The sequence below is a fragment of the Odocoileus virginianus genome, chromosome 2, assembly GCF_023699985.2.
Source record: "Odocoileus virginianus isolate 20LAN1187 ecotype Illinois chromosome 2, Ovbor_1.2, whole genome shotgun sequence".
Classification (NCBI taxonomy): domain Eukaryota; kingdom Metazoa; phylum Chordata; class Mammalia; order Artiodactyla; family Cervidae; genus Odocoileus; species Odocoileus virginianus.
Window position 1 is genome coordinate 28,889,508 of NC_069675.1, and position 16,434 is coordinate 28,905,941.

General features: G+C 43.1%; 1 protein-coding gene across 2 annotated transcripts in view; it reads right to left on the reverse strand.

The window, feature by feature from the left end:
- The window catches only part of FBXO11 (F-box protein 11), a 109,793-nt gene extending 104,366 nt beyond the window's left edge, over positions 1-5,427 (reverse strand). For both annotated transcript variants that reach the window (XM_020903694.2, XM_020903693.2), the window contains exon 1: positions 4,408-5,427. In XM_020903694.2, coding sequence (XP_020759353.2) covers positions 4,408-4,633 — 226 coding nt within the window. In that variant the 5' untranslated portion in view covers positions 4,634-5,427. The remainder of the gene's footprint in view (positions 1-4,407) is intronic.
- Positions 5,428-16,434: the final 11,007 nt, after the last annotated feature.

A 16,434-nucleotide genomic window follows, 5' to 3' on the forward strand; every position in this document is an offset into this window, starting at 1 on the left:
AATTAAAACAAACAGAGGAAAAGACAGAAAATACTCACTAGCTTTGGATTCTGCCAAATTTAAGTTCAGGGATCCTCACTAACAGGTCAGGATCTACTGGTCATTCTTGCCTTACCTGATAGGTCTCCAAGCTGGTTAGCCTTTCCTTGGGTTTGCCAGAATTTCCAGTAAAAAAAAAAAAAAAAGAGGCAAGCAGTATAGGGACAGGCCTTAGGCCTTACCAGCAGAACTCTAACATCAGTATTGTCACTATCGCATTTCTATTCCTCAAATAATTTTTAAGTGTTGAGAAAACAGCCCCCCAGCCCCCACCCCGCAACACACAGTTAAGTGGCATTCCTCTTATGGGATGTAAATATTTCGAAGGGTTAGCCACAAGAGGGAAGAGCAGTGACTCATGGTACTTAATTCCTAAAAGAGGAAAAATCAGATTCCTTGTCCAGAATTCTTCTATCTAGAAAGATTGCAGAAATTCCTTACTCTGTAAGTAAGTAGTAGGGAGAACCTAAAGGTAAAATATAATGGGCTAGGACAACTCCACAGAAAAGTGTAACTAGGACACATGACTAGAACACTAAACAGCTTCCTGACTCTCCACAGAATATGCAGCCACTAAGCAATATTTTATGTAATATTAAACACACACTGAATTATTTTAAAAGCTCGCTTAAAAAAAAAAAAAAGCAGTAACTATAAATCCAGGATCATAGGTGAGATTTTAATCTTACAGATAGGAGATTACAGAGATTGATTACATTTTTACTCTGATTATTTCAGACTAGAAATAGCAAAATCCACCAATATACTGTTTTAATTCATTAAATTCTTGAACTATATATGATAATCCAGTTAAAATTTCAACATTTCAACTTTATGAATTTGCCAATAACCAGGAAATTACACTTCCGAAAACTTTCATATCAAGATTTTCAGAAGTCAAACTTTATCTTTTATTAAAACATAGTAAATAAGAAACTAATAAAAGACATAATAATCAATAGGTTGATTCCAGGTAGGAAAATTTGGGAGCTGAAGGCAGTGTAGGAAAGAGACTTCTGAATTTTAAATCATGTGCATTTAATACCTAATCAAAGTAATCAATTTCAACTAAAACCTAAAAATACTCAGACTACATATCACTTCTGCAGATGTGTAAGCGTTCCTCAGACATATTTCTAAAACAAGACTGCCAAATAGATTTCATGATAAATTCAGCAGAACAAGTTGCAAAAACTCATTCAGGATTTTAAAAGAAAACAAATATATAAAATCCAACCCCACATACTTTCAGTTTCACTGAAGTTGGAATATAGTATCAAAGGATTCCTATGTGGAAGACAAATTATTTTCTACTAGCTGAAAGTGGTATGTGAAATCCTAAACCCAAGATTTAAAATAAAAGCCTAAAAATGCTAATGATTTGTATTCCATCTTTAAACAGCAGACCGTTTCAGATAACATGCAAGACGACAGCATTCCATGGAAGACCCAGGCTGATTATTTCCCACTTGGGGTGTAAGCAAATCTCCTGCCTTTAAAAAGTCCTCATAAGATTTCACTCCATACTGATTGTTTCTTTCTTTTTCAAACACTGGCCATTACAACACTCAAATATATACACATTTTTAAAGGAGGTATCAAGGAAGCTTTTAAGACTAATTAACCTGTGGGCAAAGACGCAACTAAAAACCAGTTCCGACAGAATTTTTGCTTGAAAAGAATACTTTCCTATAACTTACTACCACTCAGAAGCCTAAAGTCCACCCTTTACATGAAATAAGTGATTTTATATACAGATTGAGTTAACTTGTCTTAACAGTGAGTCTCACTTCAGTTCCCTACTCTGAAAACTCTCTGATCCACTATTATGTAACTCTATCCAAGATTCTAATGCAAGAGTTACAGATCCATTAAGAGTTAGTAAAAACTCAAACGGGCACATGCATAAGCTTAGCTGTAGTTCCTTAATTACCTTGTCAAAATTATGAAACCCGCTATTTTCAAACCAACAACAACCAAACCTTTCCTATTCAAACCAGAAATAGTGACACTTTGCATACTTCGTAAAACTGTTAAAAGAGTATTCTCTTGGCTAGCTTCTGATCATTATGCAAACTGTACATTTAAAATTAATAAAAAATGCGAATTTTCAAAGAAATACTATTTTTTACATAACACTAACAAACTTTTTCTAATTTTGGTCTTTTAATTCATCTTAAGGCCATTTATTTGCCCTCCAAAAAGACCCGTAGCATTTTCCCTGAAGGCTAATCAGCAGTTCTTTTCCTCTCTGTGCCAACATAGAACAGTTTCTACTAACAGCAGCAAAGCAACAACAATTCTACAGTGAATTTGATTTACCATTTGGTTGGGTACATACTGAAATTCTGATTCACGAACATCTTAGTCAGTTTATGGATATCAATGAAAAGAAAAATGACACTGGCATGTGACTGCCAACTACTAAGTCACTTTACTTCAAAAGGAAATAGACTTTAGTAGCTAATAATTTTAAACAAATTAAGTGATCAAATATAAGTACCTCAATTAAGTTGAAAATACACACAAATGAAAAGATTCAGATTTAACACTTAAAAATACACAATCAGACTAAGTTTGGCTGAAACAGTCTGATTCACTGTTAATGTCATTAACAAATCAGTACATCTTGAAAAAGCTTACTTCTAGCAATAGAATCCTTATTATCTTAGGATTTCAACCCAATGTCATTGCTTTTAAAAAAAAGTCAACTCTATTACATACAGTGTCAATTCGGAGACTTGACTATTATTTGAATGAAACACAGGAGAACCCTGATATGCAAATACAAAAGGAAATGATGAAACTGTATTTTTAATTTAAAAAAACCTGTAAATATATCAAAGAAACATTAAAACACATTTACCAGTAATGCAGCACAAGACCTCTAACTGGCTTGAACACATCCTTTCAAGCAACGTATAGTAAACTGCTTTCACAAGGACTATCTGTAACAGTAACCAGTGAAAACCGTTTAAACTATTTTTCAATTATCATCTCCCTCTTTCATTTGTTCGGTATTTTGATCATGTACAACAAAGAAACAATTTTTAAGGAAAGAATGTATGATTTTCAAAAGGTATTTAATCTTAATTCCCTCAGCCAAAGGAGGTGTGACAACCAACGCACGTAAAATTAACCTTAATCCGCCAACGAAAACACGCAAAATGTCTCCTAACAATTCCCCTCCTCCTTAAACAACAACCGTACACATAAATATGGTATTGACCTCCACCCCCACTGAGAGCAGCTAATTAACAAACAGAATAGTTACATTTGGAGATCAAGGTGCAACACCTCATCTCCAAAACCTCCCCAAATAACATCATCAAAGTAGAACTGAACATTATTTTTGCTAAAGCAAGAACCCAACCCCCGGGAGCTTCAGCCCTTAAGACAATGGTGGTTACCAGACAGAGCTACACAGTTGGGTCCAAATGACACATTTCACTAGGCCCTGGACACAACACACACAGGCACAAACACACGCACTCTCTCCCACAGGGGTCAGCTCTAAGGAAGGGGCGTTCAGATCCCGCCGGGAGACGGAGGGGCAGCACGGTGGCGTGGGGTAATCCTAGGGGAGGACAAGCGAGAGGGGAGTCGACAGAGCGGAAGGGTAACTGCACCGCACGCGAGGGAGGGGGCTGGAAATGGCCGATGGATTCTATATTTATTTATTTAAAGGTCTTAATTTAACGGGTCCTTCCCAGGGGTTCTGTAACTAAAGCCAAACTGCGCAGCAAACATTATGAGGTTGGGAGAAGAGTCGCCGCTCCCCCTACCCCGTGACTGGGGGGGAGGGGGGGGGGCGGGGGAAACAAGTTCCCCGGCCAACACCACCGACCACTCCAACTCCCCCACTCCCCTCCTCCACAGGAAGGGGGAGGCTAACAGAGAAAAGGGGGAAAAACAAGTTCCCCAGCCAGCCCTAACCACCCGATCACTCCCAGTTGTCGCCCCCATCTTCCATTAGAAACAGGAGACCAAACCGTGGAAGGCAGACGAAAAAGGAGAGATCCCACCCTTCGCCTTCCCCCCACCCACCAACAGACTCCAGTGGGGTCCGTAAGGGAGCTCAAAAACCAGAGGGATGGGTCGGGGGGAGAAGGTGCCGAGCCCCCGAAACCAAACAAAGCGCGGCCTGAGCTAAGAGCCCAGGCGAGTCGGGAAGCCGCGGCTTTTCCTGCCGGCCGGGGCCCGGGCTGAGCTGACACTGCGGCACCGGGGGACCCGCCTCCGCTCGGCCTCCCTTCTCCCACCCCCCAGGCGCACAAGCCGCCCCCGCCCGCCCCGGCCTCCCTCCCCGCGGGTCTCGCCGGCCGGGCGCCCGAGCCGGCGGGCGGCAGGGAAGGAGCGCGGCCTTACCCCGCTCGCCGGCGTTGTTCCGCTCCTGGGGCAGCGGCGGAGGCGGCGGTGGCGGCGGCGGAGGCTGTTGCTGCTGCTGCGGCGGCGGCGGAGGCTGCTGCTGCGGCGGCTGCTGCTGGGGCGGCTGCGGCGGCGGCTGCTGCGGGGGCTGCTGCTGCTGTTGCTGCACCGGGCGCGGCCGCGACACTCGCCTGGGTCTCCGGTTGGCGGCTCGGACGGAGTTCATTTGCCGGGCTGAGGTGGCGGCGTTGGCGGAGGGACACACACACACACACGGACCGCGAGCTACGGGGCGGGAGAAGGGGGTGGGGAGGGGGGGGAGGAAGGAAAGGGGGCGAGGGGAAGGGGAGATGGTAAGGGCGGAGGGGCGAGCGGGACCCCGAGTCAAGAGAAAGGCCCGCGAAGACAGAGACCGAGCGAGGCCAGGCGGGCGGGCCTGACGCACGGGGAAGGCCGAGGCCGCCGGGCGGGGCGGCCGCGAGGGACGGAGACAGAAAGACGGGCAGAGCGAGAGAAAGAAAGAAAGGGCGTCCGCCCGCCTGGGGATCCTGAGGCGAAGCGCGGCGTCGGCGGCTGAGGAGACAGACCCTGGTCCCGCCGACTCCCGAGCGGCGTCTCCGGCGGCGGGGGGGAGTGGGCGGGCGGGTGAGGAAGGGAGAAGGAGGAGAAGAGAGGGAGAGAAGGGAGGGAGGGAGCAGGGGGCGCCCGGCTCTTTTTTTTTTTTTCTCTTCCTCCCCCCCACACCCCCTGAAAGAGATTTCTGAGAGGAATTTTTTCTTTCTTCGGCCTCTTCTCTCTCCTCCCCCCCTTCTCTCCTCGGCGAAGGGGAAATGAGTGTGAAGGGAGGAGATAGGGGGAAAAAGAGGCGTCGTCGTTCCTCCTCCTTAAAGGAGCCTTTCCTCCTCCTCCTCAGCCCCGTCGCCGCTGCTTCTGCTGCTGCTCCGTGGCAGGAGGAGCCATTGACACCGCCGGAGCCACCACTCGCCCAGTCGGTCCCTCCCCGCCGCGGGGCTGGCCAGGGGCGCGGGGGAGGGCCGTAGAGCGGCGGGGGAAGGGGCAAATGGGCGGGGAAGAAGAGGGGCGGGGATTCCGGCCAAGGAGCCAATGGAAGGCGCTCATACAACCTTCAGACCAATGGGGCCTCTGCTCTTATCGCCAAGTCCCTTCCTTCAACGCCCTGTTTCCTCTCTCGGGTTTCCTCCCTCCCCCGCTAAGGAGGTGGGGGAAGGAGGAGATGGGGAGTGTGGTGGGGCGGGTGATAATGGGGAGGTATCAGGGCATATAATAGCGTGGGGGGGGGGGTGGATGAAGAGAGCGCTAGTGCGTAGCGACGATTCTAGGAGAGGAGGTGCTCGGAGGAAAGGGCGGGGGCTGCTGATGTAATGGGGAGAAGTGATTAATCCTTCGGTTCGCCGTTTCAACCTCTCCCCGCCCCCCCCCCCCCCATCCGATTTTTTAAGCGGAAAAGAAAAGTAGAGCGAGGTAGCCAGTCTTTGATAACTGGGGTTTTTTGTGGTAGGTAGGTTCAAACTCTGAGCTGTAGGGAGCGCTAGAGATTCTGTACCCTTTAATTCAGCTGAGGGTATTTGCTAAACCTTGAAGATCCACTTTACCGAGCTTTGAGCTCGGGAACCGAAGTTAGAAGTCGGTTCCTACTTGTAGTCTAAAAGGAGTATCTTAAAAAGATTGTGATCAATAGGGAATAGACCTTTGGTCAGTTTACTTATTGAAGACGCGGTCTCTATAATGTTTGGGGAAATAATACGTGAGAAAAAAAGAAATAAATGTATTGAGGTTGTGATTGTTTATGTGATAAACATTTTAATTTTTTTTTTTTTTTTTTTTAGATCTCACAAACTCAGAGAAAAAGAAAAGCCCCAAGGGGAATTATCTTTTGTGTCTGTATCTGGTCCCCTCAAGATAATCTCTCCCCAGGGAAAACGTGTTTTTATTCCCTCGCTGCTGTTGTGATGACTGAAAAAGTATCCTTTCTCGGTTCTTTCCGCTCTCTTTTGTTTATCACCTTATGGAAATGTAAAACTGGCACTTTACCTGATTCTCTGATTTTCAATCTTCAGGTGATTTCTTTCTCATTTCAGTTTGACTAGGTGCTGTCAGGTTTGAGTTGGATGGCTAAGTGGTTACAAAGTACAATAAGAGAAGTAGGGGTAAGAGCGGGGAAGTGTGTTTTGGGAGGGGAGAGAGGAACAGTAAGAGCCACTGTTGTGTAGGGTGTTTGAGTCTCTGAGTTGATGTATGCCTCTGGGCAAAATACGTTTCTAACTTTCAGGGTTCCCTCACTTTAAATAAGAATTTACTTTGGATTACATAATACAATTTTTAATTTTAAAACATTCTCTAATTTTGGGATGAGCTCTCTTTGGTCCTGACAATGGAGAAACTTAGATCTAAGTTTCCTTCTCGAGAAAGAAATTGAGGAGGGAGGCTTAGAATGAACTGCAAATGTTTATTTATGGTGGTTAGCACGGTACAAATGGGTAAAATTTTAGATTTGGTTCAAATAAATGTAGCAGGAAAAAAGGAAAATGACATGCTATTGTACATATTATAAGTGGACCCATAACTCTGATTTTTTCTGAAAATTTACTTTTTTTCCCAGCGTGCATTTATTGCTTCCTTCTGTGTGTGCATTGCTATGTAAAGTGCTATGGGAGGTAGCAAAATATATAATAAATTGCAAAATATGGGGCATAGTTTGTATTTTGGTGTGGTAGTTGATTTAGTTAATTCAGAGGTACAGAGAAAACGTAGCTTATTCTCTGTAGCTTATCTTTTTTTTTTTCCATTTATTTTTATTAGTTGGAGGCTAATTACTTTACATCATTGCAGTGGTTTTGAGTCCCCACGTTATCCCTTTTCTTTTATAGTTAAGTACTGAATCTTACGGATTTCCCATTTCCCTGTCATTCGAAGATATACATGGGAGTTGAGGGATTCTATGTAAAGTGTACATAGACGGAATGTCACATCTTCGATAGCCTAGATTTCCAAGTTGTAATAAACTTGGAATGATAGTTCTCTGGCATGTGGCAGTAAGATGCCTTATTTTAACAAAACCAGTATATTATGATAATTTTCTGATAGGTGGAAGTAAAATGCCTTGATAGTGCCTTTTTCTAATTCACACAGTAACTAGTGGGCTGGTAGAAGCCTGTGGGATGGGAAGGTCAGCAGGGCATCAAGGAAAACCCCTGAGCCATGCATGCTAGTCCTTGTGTTGTCCTTTACTGTGGAGTGTCTGGTATAGTCTGAAAGCAGAACTGCTAGCCTCAGAGATAAAACTGCTCCTTCTGTCTTTTCGAGAAGTTGTGCTGCTTCCACACTGAACCATTTGCCTTATACACTGCAACCTCTGTCCTGACCCCAGGCCTCCGCAGGTCCAGTGATTCTCATGATGCCATTCCATCTTCTCACTGAAACATGTGGGAGCTTCTGGTTTCCCAGAATATCCCATGTAGGCCTTGATGAGCCAGGAACTTTGCTTCAGGCTCATCTACTGAGCCACCTCCCTTCACTGATGTTGCATTTTTCTCCCTATGTCATGTGGAACATGCCATTAAGCTGAAAGCAGAGATCCTAGAGGACTCAGCCTCTCACAGGCATGCCGAGAGAAGCAAACCATTATCCCCATTTTTCTTGGATTTCCCCATATCTCTGTGAATACTTCAACTATATACTGCCAACTCTAGTTGCCACACTGAGAAGGGACAGGAAGTAAGCACACTGAGTCTGATTACATCTTTCTGTCCCCATTTCTTGTTTCCATGATCTCTTAGGGCTATAAGAGATGGATTTTTCTAATGTAACATTGTAAAATATGTATTTTAATAAAATAGTTTTTAAAAAGATTATTTTTATTCTTCTTGTGTGACAAGAGCTTTCCTTATGTACCACATCCTCTTCATTTTTTGTGATGACATCTACTGTGCTCCCTTTTTTGGAGCCATAATAGTTGATGGAACACAGGAGAGAAGCTAGTTTAACAATAATGGAATATCTACTGGGAGATATTAAAAAATATTATCCTATCATATCACTGGTTCCTACATATTTTTAGTTTATCTTACTTACAAAAGCATTAAACGTTAGAGACTTCTTTGTGAAAAAGTGTTCAAAACCATCTTAAGTTAAAACTTGGGAGTTTTTAGAATAGGCCTTTGAGATCATTTAATTCTCATTTTTGTATTTGCTATATAAGGAAACTAAAATTCAAAGAAATGAAGTGACAGAAGCAAATCCCATAACTACTTAGTGGCAAAGTTAATGCCTGACAGTCCAGTGCCCTTTCCGTTCACAGATACTATAGACTCTGAATTCTTCCAGTGAAACCCAAAATATTCCAGATGGTTTTAGCCATCACCAGGTCCACCTGTGTTAGCAGATAATCCTGTCAGTTAGCTGCCACAGGAGGTATGTGTGAGAGAAAACAGCAGAAAAACATAAAGGAGATTTTTATTTGGGGGGTGGAGGTGGGTAGCAGTCTTCCAAATTATTTCAATATACACTTAGCATAATTTCAGAGGACTGAATTCCCTCAGGGTTTGCTCTCTCTTCAAGAATATTTGTGTTTGTTTTTCTCAACTAATTACTGGTGCTGAACAGGTTAGTGTACTTAAAATTATTTGTTTATAAAACTTATCACAATAGGAGTGTGGAAAAAATAAGCCCTTTAATCATTTTAATACCTGGCAGGTGATATTTACTGTGATTCTTAAATGATAATTTTTACCATTTCAAAGATTTCCCCTTTCCCTGTCATTCCATCATCTAGTCCTAAGCCGTCAGTACTCAAGTCAGTTACATAAGACACCTGAACACTGCTCACTCCGTTTATGTCATTTAGGAAATTAGTTTGATCTGAATATGGTTTTCCTGAAGGAATAACCAGCTCTGTTTAAAATATCCTTGTTAGAGTATGAATGACTTATCTCACTAAGCTGCAAAAATTCATTCTTTAGTACATGCTCAGATAATATTTTATCAATTAGTAAGTGAAAATTAACTTGGAACTAAGAATTTAAATTCAATGTATATGTGGGAAAACCTGGTAAGCATGCAATCAAATGATCCTCATAACAGGTTATCTGTAAAAAAAAATTTTTGAATCTAATACCTTTCCCTGTGGAATAATAGAGACATAGCCCTATGAAAAGAAATTATGTTCAAGATTTAGGATGGACTGTGATAGACCATTGTAAGTCTTTTGTGTGTGTGTGCTTTTTAAAAGGAGAACCCAATCTTGAAGTATTGAGAAAAGACTAGGCCAAACAATTAAAGGGTGCTATGTTATGGAAGGACTGGTAGGTGACTGAACTGTGGGCAGATGTGAATGAAAGAAGGTGATAGAGCTCTGCTACCTACTGGCTCTCTGACCTTGGCCAAATTACTTAACCTCTCCCTGCTTCAGTTTCTACATCAGTAATATGGGGGTGATAATAGTCCTCATTTCATGGGATTGTTGTGACGATTATAAAATGCTGAGAAGAGTGCTCAGTATGCAGTAGGAGCTCAATAAACTATTAGCCATTATTGTCACTGCTGTTGATACTGATGTTATTTCATGCGCTCCTTGATGAGTTTCAGGATTACACAGACTTTATATGTGGGGAAGCAGGTATGGCTCTTGTTTTTCAGAAAATATGACTAGAAAATGGTATTATGAAAATATTTTAGAAGAACAGGGAAGACAACACAAAAAGGAAAGAGGCAGAGCAACAATCAGTAGAGATTAGGCATGGGTTGAAACTGACGGAAGACCTATGCAGTTTGTTTCCACTCAAGCAATATTTGGACTGAGGACCTTATGGCAGATGCAGAATATTCTTTCACTATGGGAGCCTCTGAAGAGGCAGGAAACAAATGCATGGACCTAGAAAGAGGAAGGAAGGGAGGAGGGAAGGGAAGAAAAAAAGACTGCAGCTGGAGTTTTATCTGTGTTATTGAAAAATTGGACTCATTTAAGTAGTATGTTGGGCTTCCCTTGTGGCTCAGCTGGTTAAGAATCCGCCTGCAATGTGGGAGACCTGGGTTCGACCCCTGGGTTGGGAAGATCCCCTGGAGAAGGGAAAGGCTACCCACTCCAGTATGCTGGCCTAGACAACTCCATAGACTATAGTCCATGGGGTTGCAAAGAGTCAGACACAACTGAGCGACTTTCACTTTCACTTAGTATGTTAAAATTTAAAAATTCACTTAGGCCTCCCTGAAAGGAGTAGGAATTATGGAAAGAAATGGAACATAGGTGGAAATAGAAATAGCAGTCAGTAATACATGAAGTGGTACAAGTTACTCAAGGACTAGAGAATTTGAAACATAAAGGAAGAGGGTTTTAGAGGAGCATGTGTCAGAGGATGTATGAGAGCCTCTATGATCCTGAAATTATGGCCTCTACAAGCATCCACAGAAGCTTCAGATTCAGGAATTTGTTGAGAGTGATCCAGCTAAGATACATTTCAGGAAAGAAGATCTTGGAAGCAAGGTTAATAGACCTATGGAGTTCTAGAGCTGTGTCATAAAGTTTAAAATTATTTGGGATCCTACTGGAGATGGACAAATACCCAGAGAAGCTGCTATAAGGCTATAAGCATGGATTATAGGGTTGTCTATTATTAAATGTGTCATGCTGAGTTCACCACGGAAAGGGAAGCTATGTCACTCATCCGAGACCAGGTTCAATTTAACAGTGGGCTTCCAGGCCAGAAATACCAGACCCGAAGGGAAATGGAAATAGAAGTGTTCAAAACATGGGAAGGATCTCAAGAGACATAAGGAAGATTTGGGTGTGATCTAGTAGACATTGAAGATGCTGCCACTGTAAACCTCTTGGATCTGTACCCAGTTGGGCCCTATGCCCACTCTTGAGTTAATCTCTGGCAAGCATGAGATTATTACGCTTAAACCAATCAGAATTTCCCCTGAAGCTCCAGAGGTGGTCAACTGGATGGAGGAGATGTGGGTACCTTTTTGGAAGCAGGAGAAAGACATGTAGAAAGTCAACTCTGACCTTATTAAAAGCAATTAGGTCCTATGTCACCGTTAACCTCCTGATGGGAAATGCATCCCAGCTGAATTTAAATTCGCATATAGTAGTTGGAAGGAGAAGGCAATGGCACCCCACTCCAGTACTCTTGCCTGGAAAATCCCATAGACGGAGGAGCCTGGTAGGCGGCAGTCCATGGGGTCGCTAGGAGTCGGACACGACTGAGCGACTTCACTTTCACTTTTCACTTTCGTGTACTGGAGAAGGAAACGGCAACCCACTCCATTGTTCTTGCCTGGAGAATCCCAGGGACGGGGGAGCCTGGTGGGCTGCCGTCTGTGGGGTCACACAGAGTCAGACACGACTGATGTGACTTAGCAGCAGCAGCATAATAGTTGGAAAACTGACGTGTTCTAATAGGCATCTTGGCATGGCAAAAACCAAAATGATGTTCTCCATTTGTTGTTGTTCCCTTTTACATTATTCCCCTTCTCCTAGATAATACTCAGTCTGCTGCAGTCTCTGACAGGCAACAGCAACAAGGATCTATATACTGGGTTCTAGGAATATCATTTTGTTTGCAAGATGTTGTTACTGCCAGAGTCACATTTGCTTTTACATTTATGGGATACAACAGTTTCAGGTGGATTACTTCAGTTTTGCTGTTACGGAAGGTGCTGCACCCATGTAATGGAAGAAGGCTCAGCATGCAGTGGCTGCTGAAGGTACCCAAATCCCAAGGCTTCTGAGGGAGAATCTTCTCTCAGAGACTGAAAAGATCTGGAAACCAGCGAGAGGAGTAGTCAAACTTCATGGTCTTTTGAATTTAACTTACCATAGGAAGAGGAATTCATTTTGGACTTGAATTTCTATAGTAATTTAATAATGGGGAGGGCTTCACATTATTCCATTTTCAACCATTCTTTGTTTTATTTGGACTTGTAAGAGTAATCTTCTCTGTTGACTAGTTTGGGGCAATATTATTAGTCATAGTTTCAGATGAGAAATAAACTAGGGAGTGAATATTTAGTCTAGGGTGCAGGACAGTCTTGAAGTTAAATTGATTAATGACCTGTTTTAATTCATTTTAGGAGGACTAATTTAACTGTGCATTTCATTGGCCCCAGGAAGTTACAGTGAGGAGAAGTAATAACTAAGGGAGCTGCTGGTCTCTCCTAGTTGGACAATCCTGACAGAACAGAGGTTTGATTATTAAGGCCTGTTGTTAAATAGAGAATAATGGGGTATGCGGGATGTTGGTCAGTGTCTCCCCTTGCATTTCTGCCAGAGCTCATGAAGGAGCAATCTTCCGTCTAAGCTTCTGTCTTCAATCTACCCTCCTATTAGATGTTCTATATGGAAGAAGTGACTAGTCTGGTCAGAAACTGGGGACACTTCCTGGAGGAAAGGAAGGTGACATTGAAAGACACTTCATTCTTTGTAGCTCCTAATGCCTGCTTTTTCATTTCCTACCACAGGAGCTGCAGGCTGTTTTACACATATTCTCTCCAGTGTGTTAGCCACTCAGTCATGTCTGACTCTTTGTGACCCCATGGACTGTAGCCTGCCAGGCTCCTCTGTCCATGGGATTCTCCAGGTAAGAATACTGGAGTGGGTTGCCATTCCCTTTTCCAGGGGATCTTCCTGACCCAGGGATCAAACCCAGGACTCCTGCATGGTAGGCAGATTCTGAGCTACTAGGAAAGCCACTCCAGTATTCTTGCCTGGAGAATCCCAGGGACAGCGGAGCCTGGTGGGCTGCCGTCGTTGGGGTCACACAGAGTCAGACACGACTGAAGCGAGTTAGCAGCAGCAGCCGCAGGGAAGCCATGTAGTAAGCAGATCAGGAGGGAGCGTGGGCGTGGAGGACTAAAGGTAGACTTCTCTCTTCAGGAGCCTGATCCTCCTCCTCTCCCCACTTGATTCCCAAGTTCATGGGTCTGACAGTCCAATGTCATCCTGGCACCTGGTCAAATATGTGGACTTCATTCAGCTCGGCTATTAATACCTAAGAACTTGAGTCTTTTTCTTACCCTCACTCTTACTCTTCTCTCTTCTGGCACACTTGAGGAAGTCACAGAACTTAGATTTGGGATTGGAATAGCAAGAGGCCTCACTAGATCTCTTGGCCTCCACCCAGCCTTGACTCAAGCTTTAAGGTGGACACTTCCTGCTTACTAATGAAACTGTTCTGGGGTTCTCATCGGGACATAGTATAGGTGTGCATACTCCCTCAGGTAAACCAGCCAGAAGAAGAAGTGGGGGGAGGGTTTGAGTTTGGAATTCTACCCCAAATTTCTTATTTTTGGGGACAGATGATTATTTTCTACATTTTAAAGCCATGGAGGGACTTTCCTGGTCTAGGGGCTAAGACTCTGTACTCTCAATGCAGAGGGCTCAGGTTCAATCCCTGGTCAGGGAACTAGATCCCAAATGCCACAATTATTAGTTCACATACCGCAACTGAAGATCCTGCATGCTGCAACTTACTTGCTGCAACCAAATAAATAAATATTAAATAAATAAATAAAGCCATGGATATGTCTTACAGGAGGTTGTGGTTGTCTGGTTCAGAAATTCCCAAAAGAAAAATGAAGAAAGAATAAGAATTTCAGAAAATTTAGAACTGTTTTTGTGACATATAAACTATATATATATATATATATATATATGACTTGTAACTATATTTTGAGCAAGATTTTTGTGGCTGTAATTTAACTCTATGCTGCTGTTCAAGTTATAAGTGGTACAAAAAATGTAAAATGAAAGATAATTCCAAATAAGTGGAAATATTGTTATATTCAATGCATGTAATAAATTCTTTATTTTAACCATAAAGAGCTATACATTTTATATTAATAGAAAATGAATTTTTCTCTGCTCTCAGCTATTTAAAGAATATTGGCTTGAAGGCGTGCCAGATTACTCCTCTTCCCAGGGCTCCCATGTGACTTGAGGCAGTCCTTTTCTCAGTCTTTCGCTCTATCATGTGTCTGATGTTGCTTAGCTTGTGCCACCTACTGCTCAACTCTCATGCTCAAATTCCATGGCTCTTTCTGAAAAGGTTAGCAATTGTAAGGAAGTGTGGGAGTGGAGAGGTGGACAAGGGTAAAAACTGAAAAGATAAGGAAACCCAGCACACACCTATGAGAACAACCAAAATGCAGAACACTGTCAGCACCAAATGCTGGGGAGGATGTGGAGCAACAGGAGCTCTTGTTCATTGCTGGTGGGAATGCAAATGGGTACAGCTTCCTTGAAAGACTGTATGGCAGTTGATCTTCCGTGGTGGCTCAAGACGGTAAAGAATCTGCCTGCTATGCAGGGGACCCAGGTTTGATCCCTGGGTCAGAAAGATACCCTGGAGAGGGGAATAGCAACCTACTCCAGTATTCCTGCCTGGAGAATTTCATGGACAGAGGAGCCTGATGGGCTATAGTCCATGGGGTCACGAAACAGTCAATACTAAGTGACTAACTAAGTGACTAACACTTTCACTTTCACTTTGGCAATTTCTTACAAAATTAACTATATTCTTACTATACAAGAGTGTGATCCAGCAATCACACTCTTCGGCATCTACCCAAGGGAACTGAAAACTTACCTCCACACAAAAACCTTCACACAGATGTTTATAGCGGCTTTACTCATAATTGACAAAACTTGGAAGCAATCAAGATATCCCTAAGTAGATGAGTGCATAAATAAACTATGGTATATCCGGGTAATGTGTGTGTGTGTGTGTGTGTGTGTGTGTGTGTGTGTGTGTGTTCTCAGTTGTGCCTGACTCTTTGTGACCCCATGGACTGTAGCCCACCAGGCTCTTCTGTCCATGGAATTTTTCAGACAAGAATACTGGAGTGGGTTGCCATTTCCTTCTCCAGGGGAATCTTCCTGACCCAGGGATTGAACCCATATCTCCTGTGTCTCTTGCATTGGTAGGTGAATTCTTTACCACTGTGCCACCTGGGAAGCCCAGCGGAATATTAGCATTAAAAAGAAATGAGCTATCAAGCTGTGAAAAGACATAGAGGAACCTTCAGTTCAGTTCAGTTCAGTCACTCAGTTGTGTCCAGCTCTTTGTGACCCCATGGACTGCAGCATGCCAGGCTTCCCTGTCCCTTATTAACTCCCGGAGTTAACTCACACTCATGTCCATTGAGTCAGTAATGCCATCCAACCATCATACCCTCTGTCATCCCCTTCTCCTCCCACCTTCAGTCTTTCCCAGCATTTCTGTCAGATGAGCCTGTTCTTCACATCAGATGGCCAAAGTATTGGAGTTTCAGCTTCAGTATCAGTCCTTCCAATGAATATTCAGGACTGCTTTCATTTAAGATGGACTGGTTGGATCTCCTTGCAGCCCAAGGGACTCTCAAGAGTTCTCCAACACCACAGTTCAAAAGCATCAATTCTTTGGTGCTCAGCTTTCTTTATAGTTCAACTCTCACATCCATACGTGACTACTGGAAAAACCATAGGCTTGACTAGATGGACCTTTGTTGGCACCTTAAATGTACATTACTAAATGAAAGAAGCCAATATGAAAAGGCTACACACTTGTATGATTCCAACATTATGGCATTTCTGGAAAAGTTACAACTATGGAGATGGTAAGAAGATTAGTGGTTGCCAGGGGTTAGGGAGGAGGAGGGGATGAATAGGCAGAGCACAGATGATTTTTAGGGCAGTGAAACTACTCAGTATGTATAATGGATGTTATTATACATTTGTCCGAACAGATAGGATATACAACACCAAGAGTGAACCCTAATGTAAACTATGGATTTTGGGTGATAGTGATGTGTCAATGTAGGCTCATCACTTGTAACAAATGTACCACTCCAATGGGGGGGTGGGGGTGGAGATACATGTGTGAAGATGGGGTAATGAGAAATATCTATACTTCTTGCTCAATTTTACTATGAATCCAAATTGCTCTAAAGGAATAAAGTCTACTAGAAAAGAAAAAAAAGCAAACTGTTCCTAAAGGAGAAAAAATTCAGTTTTCTATTTTATTTTACAAA